General features: G+C 36.5%; 1 protein-coding gene across 1 annotated transcript; it reads right to left on the reverse strand.

Moving 5' to 3' along the window:
* Nucleotides 1–2,160: 2,160 nt before the first annotated feature.
* LOC144074363 (lymphocyte cytosolic protein 2) lies at nucleotides 2,161–9,037 on the reverse strand. Its single transcript, XM_077600758.1, has 19 exons — nucleotides 8,925–9,037; nucleotides 7,525–7,550; nucleotides 7,426–7,454; nucleotides 7,306–7,343; nucleotides 6,517–6,622; nucleotides 6,251–6,309; nucleotides 6,138–6,177; nucleotides 5,900–5,986; nucleotides 5,585–5,641; nucleotides 5,350–5,472; nucleotides 5,183–5,255; nucleotides 4,528–4,558; nucleotides 4,351–4,423; nucleotides 4,163–4,268; nucleotides 4,008–4,046; nucleotides 3,887–3,917; nucleotides 3,745–3,813; nucleotides 2,826–2,984; nucleotides 2,161–2,342 (listed from the first exon to the last, which is right to left on the reverse strand). Exons 1-19 carry the CDS (start codon nucleotides 8,931–8,933, stop codon nucleotides 2,226–2,228), a joined length of 1,272 nt encoding a protein of 423 aa, XP_077456884.1. The 5' UTR covers nucleotides 8,934–9,037; the 3' UTR covers nucleotides 2,161–2,225.
* Nucleotides 9,038–9,581: the final 544 nt, after the last annotated feature.

The raw sequence follows: 9,581 nt of genomic DNA on the forward strand, positions 1-9,581 counted from the left end.
TATTTATTTTTATTTTGTATTCGTTCATTCATTTGTTCATTCATTCATTCGTTCGTTAATTCATTCATTCACTTATTTATTTATGCATTTATTTATTTATTTATGCATTTATTTATTTATTTATGCATTTATTTATTTATGCATTTATTTATTTATTTATGCATTTATTTATTTATGCATTTATTTATGCAATTATTTATTCATGCATTTATTTATTTATGCATTTATTTTTTTATGCATTTAATTGTTTATTTATTTATTCGTTCATTCATTCATTCATTCACGTATTTATTTATTTATGTATTTGTTTTTTTATTTATTCAACCCTTTCTGGGACAGTGGTGACTACAGTGAGCACCATTCAAAAGTTATTGTTGGCTTAATTCAATCACCTGCCTGCACAGGTCAAAGAATGTGTTTATCTCATCTCATCTCATTTTCTGAACCGCTTTATCCTCAATAGGGTCATGGGGGTGCTGGAGCCTATCCCAGCTGATTCCAGGCCAGAGGTGGGGGACACCCTGAGTCGGTGGCCAGCCGATCGCAGGGCACATGGAGACAAAGGACAACCATGCACAGTCACTCCCATACCTAGGGGCAATTTAGTGTGTCCAATTAGCCTATCATGCATGTTTTTGGAATGTGGGAGGAAACCGAAGTACCCGGAGGAAACCCACGCAGACCCGTGGAGAACATGCAAACTCCACACAGGTGGGACGTGACCTGGATTTGAACCAGGAACAGGACCCCAGAGCTGTGAGGCCGACGCGCTAACCACTCGATCCATGGGCCACCTGTATTCAATTATTTATTTGTTTATTTATTCAACCGTTTCTGGGACAGTGATGACTACAGTGAGCACCATTCAAAGGTTATTGTTGTCTTAATTCAATCACCTGCCTGCACATGTCAGAGAATGTGTTTAGTTGGTAAAAAATAAAAATTAAAAATAAAGAAAAGGGAAATTGATAGTTAAGTACTCACACTTAGGGGACTTTCTTGCTTTAAAAAAGTAAATAGGAGTAAATACTACCTCAAATGAAAGCCAATATAGCTGAGGTGCAATTCGTCCAATGAAATGGATAACAGTGAAAGACTGAAAATGAGTCAGAATTAACCGCAGGATGTAAACAGTGCAGATCTCTAATCAAAGGCGCCACTGTTTAAAGCAACCGAGACAGCATAATGCAGTTTCAAGTTCCTTTACTTGAAGTTTAAACTCTATGCACGAATAGTCCTGTAAACTTCAAAGATGGAAGCAAGTCAACTCAAATGAATCAGAAATGTGTGTATACCTCAGGGTCTTTTTAAAAATGCATGAATGTTTAACATTATCAACCCTTTCAATGGTTTAAATAAATGAATTAGCATAAAAATAAATTACTTTTTAAATGTGACTTTTTTAAAGGCAGCTATCAATAAGAAAAAATACAATTGAAATAAATACATGAATTTAAAAACATGTTTTTCATAGTCTAATAGTAATACAGTCAGTTTTCGCCCAAATTATGTCAAATTTTATCGACAGGTTGGAAAACAAACTACATTTAAAAGACATTTATTTATAAAATGAAAATATGAATCTACTCAGTTTTGTGTGGTTTGTCCGTCCTTCTTTGGAAATCCAGACGAGTGAACCTATGACGTACTGTCATACTTTTAATGGTAATCCCCGGATGTCATTTGGGCTCTTATCTGATGAGTACAGCATTCCAGCAGCCTCACACCCAGTTGCCAAATTGCAATATCTCCAGGAAGTCATTGAGTCTTCATTATTAATCTAGTGTTCTAGATCCTGCAGCAAGCGGTTCACTTACCAAGCCAAAACTTTAACCTATTCCTCAGAAAGCGACATAATATGGGAAGAGCCTGTTAGCTGTTAACGTCTGTGACTGCGTCATGTAACTATGCTGCACCTCCACCTGATTTATCTGCTTCTGTGTTTATTTACAGTCTTTCTTCCGGACTTCTCTTACAACCCTTTTAGGAATACCTAATCATCATCACCCTTACAGAGTTATAAAAACACGTGAGAAAAGAAGCCCGATCTACGTAATGATCATAATTCGTGCAAGACAGCTTTAAACTCTCTGGATTGAGTCTGTTTATTTTGGGAGTACGCCGGCCTGGTGATAAGGTCAAGAATTCATTTACGCATAGTTGTTATCCCAGCATAATTTAATATTATTTGGATTATAGGAGATTCCGTGAACTGTAACGGGACACTAACAGCGTGCAGCGTGAGCTAAGTAAACAGCATGCTTGGCCTGGCTTTTGCTGTCAATCAGATAGAGCTGCTTCTTCTTGTGGTGCATCACCATCTCATCTAGGCTGGTGAAAACCTGAAAGTGAAGAGCGAGAGAAGCAGTCGTCATTTGTTTTTCGAGCCGTTACCAGAAATGGATGTCCAATCCACTCAACCCTGGGGGGGTCAAACTAATTTTGGTTCACGTCACATCTCATCTGGGCTGGACCAATTCATTTTTTGGCTAAATTAACTCATACAGATCCAATACAATCCATTTTGACTGGGAGCGGAAGAATAAACGTTCATTTGTAACGGTTTGCATCTGCATAGATGAAATCTATTATGCAATCAAAGGTAAGATTTTCCGGCAGACGCCATACAACTCAATTAAGAAAATAAATAGCAAGCATGATTGAACGTTCATTCTCCCCCTCCTAGTCTTTGAACTTGGAGAGGCTGGTGGTGAATGCTCTTTCTAAGCACCTCCCCCTCAAAATGGATTGGGCACCTGCCACCCTCAAAGGCAGCCAGTATGTAAAATAAAGTAGCAGACAAGAACGTCATCCATTCAGTTCACCTCTTCACTTTTCTTGCCCTCCTTTCCCAGTGCAAAGCCTTGCATCTCTTCCAGGAAGCGCACCGGAATGTTGTAAACTCTCTGTTGGTAGAGCACAGCGAGGGTAAAAGGCTGTTGGGCGTTCTGGGCGGAGCTATGTCGGATGAGGAAGGTGCCGTCCTGCAGATCGGACAGTACTTGGGTGTAAAACTTTGACATAGAACCTCTAGGTCATGGGTGTCAGACTCGGGTTGGTTCGCGGGTCGCTTTAACGTCAACTTGATTTCACGTGGGCCGGACCATTTTACATATAATATTTAGATTTTTTTAAATAAATGGATTAAAAGAACTGGATTAAAAGCCCTGAATATTCAGTTTTTTTATAGATCTAAAACAATGTTTATTTTAGCTTTTTTTATACATATTTTTAGATTTTACAAAATGATTTTTGAACTAAAACAGAAAAAAATGATTAAAAATTTACAATTATTGATTCAAAAGGGGGAAAACCAGGAAATTTAATATACATCTATACTCTTCATTTTAATTTGATCCTAAAACAGAAAGTCGACACTCATGATTTACTTTCCCGGGCCACACAAAATGATGTGGCGGGCCAGATTTGGCCCCCGGGCCGCCACTTTGACACATGTGCTCTAGGTGATAACTGTGAACTCAACTCATTTTGCATTTAATAAAACAATGCTCACAGGCGTATATTCTTTGTCCTCTGTGAGGAACAAAGACTATTGCGGCAGCTTGTTGAAGCATATCTTTGTCAAAATAGAAGTGTATGACGATAAGCACATGCCCAAATGGGTCAAGTCAACCAGAAGAAGCAACATGATGTCAATAAAAATGGGTTAAAACAGTTGTCTTCTTCATATCCACTCAATTTTATCCTATCATACGTGAAAGTTTGGGAATATTATTTTTATACCTTATTGGCTCCCAGCAAGAGATCCTCTGCTGATTTTCTGTTGCAATCACCAGCAAACCATTCTTTGTCCTATATGATTTATAAACATTAATGCTTTTTTCCTATAGCAAAACATGAATTAGGATTTTTTTTCTTCAAGTACCTCATTCTCTGATTGGCTAGCTATTCGCCCTCCCGCAAAGTAGTGAAAAAAATAGATTTAAAAAACGTAAATGAATCAAAATGATGATCTTTGCAATTTTGCTACAGAATTAATGAGCTTACTTGCATTCTTAGTATCCAGCATGTGAGGATTTGCATGCCTGAAATGCAGATAGAAATGTTAATAAACGTACACTTGGCTAGCAAAACCAACCCAATACGATTCAAAGTGCATGTTTATATGATGCATTTTAAACTATTGCACTGGATGACCAACCTGGGCATAGACGCCTTTAGAGTGTTTGACAAAGGGGACTTAAACCCTGCTGTCATTGAAGGTAACTTGGAGGTGACGGGCCTTGCGTCAAAGTGTGGAACTGAAACTTTAGAATACATTCATGTAAATAAACACCATCTGTCCAGTAAGTGTGCAGTAAATATCATTTTAAACGACAGTGTGAATACCTCTTCCATTGCATGAAGATGTTAAATGAGAAAAACTTGTTTTTAAGTCTGTCAGGGAAGGCAGAAAGGAATTCTGAAAAGAAGGGTAAAGATTCCTAGTAAGCATATCCCATTGAATTCAAATTTATTGTCAATTATTCAAATGGGGGAAATGGGGAGTGGACATGGACAACTCACAGAATTCCCTCTGGGAACCGGAGGCTTCATTCTGCACAGTGATAGGATGTCAGAATGCATGTGATGAAATACTACTGTGTACACTCAGAAGCTATGCATTAACTCTTTTTCTGCTTTGACTGCAATAGACATCCAATAAGTTGCAAATTGTAGAGTCGGTAGTGATCATTCAGGACCAGTGCCTCCCAATTCAAATTAAATCTCATTGCAAAATTGCATTTCATTAAAACTTAGGTCTCTCTCATGCAAATGGATTGATATTTTATTCATATATATGTATATATTTTGCCATATCAATACTATTTCACACGGGCACACTAATAGAATAAATTGAACATTTGAAAAGTGTCTGTTATATTTAAAAAAAAAGAATATACAGTCAAATTTTCAGTTGTGAAACCTTGTTTAGCAAAACAAATACGGAAACAAATCCATTCATTTTATACTACATGTCAAATAATTTTAGCTATAATGGAACAATTAATATTTCTCATTTTGTTCACCATCACAATAAGCAAAACTATTAGAAATCTTCATGAATCGATCTTTGTGAAGGCTGAGTATTTGAATATATTTATATATATTGAGTATTCTTTTTTTAATGATTAGATATCTATTATAAAGATTAACTATCAGCAGTATGAAAGGTACATACATGAGGGAAGGCGAGGGAGATATCTTAGTGGGTGAAAACATTCTCATGGGGTCTGGGGGGTCCGGAGGGCAAGCTGAAACGTAGGAGGAGAATTCAAATCCATATCTGGACCATTTTTCATGGAAATATTTAATCAACATAATGTAGTCCACAATTATGCGACCCACCAGCTGCTGGTTCTAAATACAGGTCGTCGTCCTCCCCCTGAAATATGAGAAGACACAGCTTTTGATGCCTGTAGGAAAATTGCACTGAACTCCAAGTGTGGGTACCATTGAACAATTCATCAACGACATTTTTTAATTAAAAAAAATGCAGTGTACAATGCTAAATAGAAAAAAAGCCAATCAGCTCATAGCTGAAATCAATCTTGTTTTAGATGTCCATGAAGTGTTGTCTGAAAATGGTTTGAGTTAATTAAATAATTTACCGGTCCTTCATTTGGCTCTAGATACACATCTGAAAAGAAGAGGAAAAAAAGATGAAGACGGAATTTTAAAAAAATGGGTGTAGCAGAGATATCTAAACACAAGGTGGCGCTATAGTCTCCAAGTCACACTATGCAAAGTTCCTTGACAACTAAAAGATGACAGTGAGCAGTATGCAACACTTTTTTCACTTCCTTGGGCAAGAATAAATAGTGTTCCTAATACATTCAACCACACGGGGCAGTAAAATACAAAATGCTGTCTTTGCTATGTTAAAAAAAATCCACACCTTCCTCCATGGTAGTCATGAAAAATCCAGCAGGAAGGGACGCCATCTTTTTCCTGCCAGGCTTCTCGTTCCTGTCGACCTCGGGTGCTAAAGATTGACATGAGTTCACTCAGTGGTTTTCCTTGACGTTGATAGACATCCAATTAATTTTGGATACTAATCCACCTCAAACGAAATGGGCATCTATTGCCGATGAGTTAAGCATTGTTATGCCGTACTGCTTAGACAAATGACTCACGTTTCTTGGTGGTAAATTCCTTTGCATGTTGTTGCGACCTCTATATGGTGAAAATAAGGTAATGATCAAATGTCTCAAAGAAACAGGCACAAGGAACCCAGTTCTGTATTTACCTGAGTTTTTACAGTTGGTCTCGGTGCAGGCGTATGGACAGAAACACTGGAATTTCGTTCTGCAAAATACGTACACCCACCTTTACATATTCTATATTATTTATCCTTATTTGGTTAAGATCTGAGTTGGAGCCAATCTCAGTTGACTTTGCCAATCGTATAGAATCAAGTGACACTCACTTAAAATCTGAGAATACGAAATTGAAGATGCGAACTCCGTTGAAGGCGTGAGCAGATATTAAAGAGGGAATACTATGTGTTCTTACCAATATAGAGATTCTCTTCCACTTGTCTCAGTGGCACGTTGACAGCTGGACGTTCACATGGTGGCACTTCGTACATGTCACCCTCATCCTCCTCGTCTTCCTGCCACTGAAATAATACAATCTACAATTCATTTAACGGTGCGGCTTATATGCGATTAAATACAGTAATGGTTGCCTCGCCAATTTAACAGTTTTACACAATGGTTTTGGTACATTTTCCTTATCAAAATGGAAATTCTCAAAACGACTTGTTCAATCTTCATAACATATGTCACATGTAAACACAAAAAAAGCATAATACGTACTTCCTTTCTCAAAAACCTTGGCACTTCTAGTGAGTAACACAAATTACATTTAAAAATACAAGTGGAAAATGCTTTGAAAGGATGTTTTATATAATCAAACACCAGCATTTGAGCAGCGGGGGTGACTTTTATATCACCAAAAAATGGTTATTTGACCAGTGGGGTTTTTAGACTTAAATTATCAGTATCAGCATTAGTATTAGTACTACTTCTACTTATTTCTTGATTATTTATTTGTCTGTCTGTTGTTATTTGTCCTCTATGTGGTGAAGGCTTAAAATCTCATTATACTTGTATATTGACAATAAAAGCATTCAATTCAATTCAATTCAGTTAACGTAGTATTTATTAGTGTGATCTTATCAATATAAATGTTCATGCTTGTTTGTGTTTTGAATTGGTTATGTAAAAAAAAAAATCATTTTTGAGGGTCATAATGCAATAATTTGTAGACCAAGTCAGTAAAGAGGCCCAATTTACTTACACCTGCATGTCGTTTCCATCTTAAGTCGTCAGTGATTTCTGAAACCATGTAAAAGTTCATTGTGCAGTACAAAAACATACTTAACATAATCACAGTTTTTTTTAAAGGAAATGACATCACCTGTCCGTCGCGGTGGCGCCGGCGGGCCCCTGCATGGCAGCAAAAGCAGCTCATCTTAAACTAACAGATTTACAAGACATTTGAAGTCTTTATACTTACATTTTCTTGAGTTTTCCAAAGAGGCTCTACGAGAAACAGAAATATTTCGATATAATAGTACAGGTGTGAAGGTGGAACTATAACTATGTAGTTGTCAAACATCATTTTTCATTCATGAATCTCTACAAGTGGCCAACAAATTAGACAAAAAGAGCCAAACAGCCACACATAAAAAAATCCAATCTGCCAAATTATTTTTTAAATCTAATTTAGTATTTGTTTTAATGGGCCCTAATGAATTTGAGTGTGTTTTAAGAGAGAATAGAAATAAAAGAAACATGAAAGAAGGCAGAGCGACAGTATATACAAAATATCATAAGAAGAAGAGCCACATTCATTTTGGCGGGAGTCGCATGTGGCTCGAGAGCCACATGTTTTCTCCACCCCTCTCTATAGGATGGATAAAGATGCCTTTTTCAAACTGTTAGAAATGTTGGCGATTGTCCAGTAGCTGAGATGCCACAGGTGTGAAAGAGTTGACATAGGGTAAATAATTAAAGAATTTTGTGTGTCTGAATACACTGGTATGCACACATTTGTCATGCCAGTCTAAGACAATAGCGCTTTTCATGACCAACATAAACCAGGAAGAAGCTGGTAGGAAATGAGAGAAAGGTTATCTGAACTCAGTCTTCATTGTTTTACCCATTTGGAAATGATCGGATAAACTAATTGTAAGCAAAATTAAATGTTTTATGGTCAGAGTTGATCATGTTAACCCTTCCATGCACCATTTTTTTTAAATTCTTACAGGGCACTTTGCTCATTTGTTGTTATTGACAGCACCTTTCAGTCAAAATGGAGTGGACGTTAAGTACCATAAATGCCTCTAAAAGATGAGCATTCCCAGCCAACCCTCCCAGTTTTAATGAATTAGACATCCGTCACACGTGATGACACACAATAGAGTAATACTATGAAAAAAATCTACTTTGGATTGTTATTTGGGGCTGTAACCAAAGTGTAATTCAACTTTTTATTCATTTTAATTTCATGACTTTTGCCTCTATCAACATTGTATTAATTTAGAAATGTAATTTTAGATTAAAAATGTATATATGAAAATAAAAGAACGATGTTCCTATGAAAAGAGGAAATGGAAATCAAAAGCCTCAACAATGGAGTATTAATGATTCTTTTTGCACACTAGTAAACTCTGACTGTCTACTTTACACAGTTTATATTTTAATTTTTTGATATGTAGCTTAGTAATTCATATGAATTTTTAAAAAAAAATCCAGAAATTGTAAAACTGCACATTTTTTCCTAAAAATTTCCAAATTGTTCAAATGTAATTAGAAGCCAAAACTGAAAGGGAGAAGCACAGTTGACTGATATAAGCTTTGAAATGAAATGATTTACATTGATTACAACATACAATATTTCAAATAATACATTACCATTTTCATGATTTATGATGAAGTCAGACAGCTCAAGAGTTGAAGAAATAAATGGGTGTCTTTGTTTAGTGTCCGACATGCAAATGCACTCAAGCGATGAGCACACACACTTTAAAGAGGACAGTTTGAGTTCCACTCATTTGCATTTCCCCTTACCTGCCATGAACACGTCCCAACCAACACCACATATCCAATCACTGTACAAAACCTGCTTTAAAAGAGGAAGCAGCTGCAGTTGGTCATAAAGTGCAATTTAAAAGGAGTGAAAAAGTGAGTCCTAGTTTTATGCAGTCGAAAAATGACAACTGATTATGCCAGACTACTTTATTGGAAGTGCATTTCTTACCACTAATGTTGAAGGATAGTATTGTTTTTATTCCAAAAACAAAAAACACATGCTTTTTAACTTAAAATAAATACACCATTTACAGAAGAGAGGGACCATAAAGCTATAAATGGTAAAAATCTGGGTATGACAAGTGCTTGTTTATGTATGTATACATACAATATGTACAGTTTTTGTGTTTGTGTGAATTGGAAATTAATTTACACTACAAGGCGGTTAGTGTTAGTTAGACCACCGTTCTGAGGTCGAGGGTTCAATCCCAGGTTGATCCTCACTGTGTGGAGTTTGCATGTTCTCTCCGGGCTTGCGTG

Source organism: Stigmatopora argus, chromosome 5 (assembly GCF_051989625.1).
Source record: "Stigmatopora argus isolate UIUO_Sarg chromosome 5, RoL_Sarg_1.0, whole genome shotgun sequence".
NCBI classification, from domain to species: domain Eukaryota; kingdom Metazoa; phylum Chordata; class Actinopteri; order Syngnathiformes; family Syngnathidae; genus Stigmatopora; species Stigmatopora argus.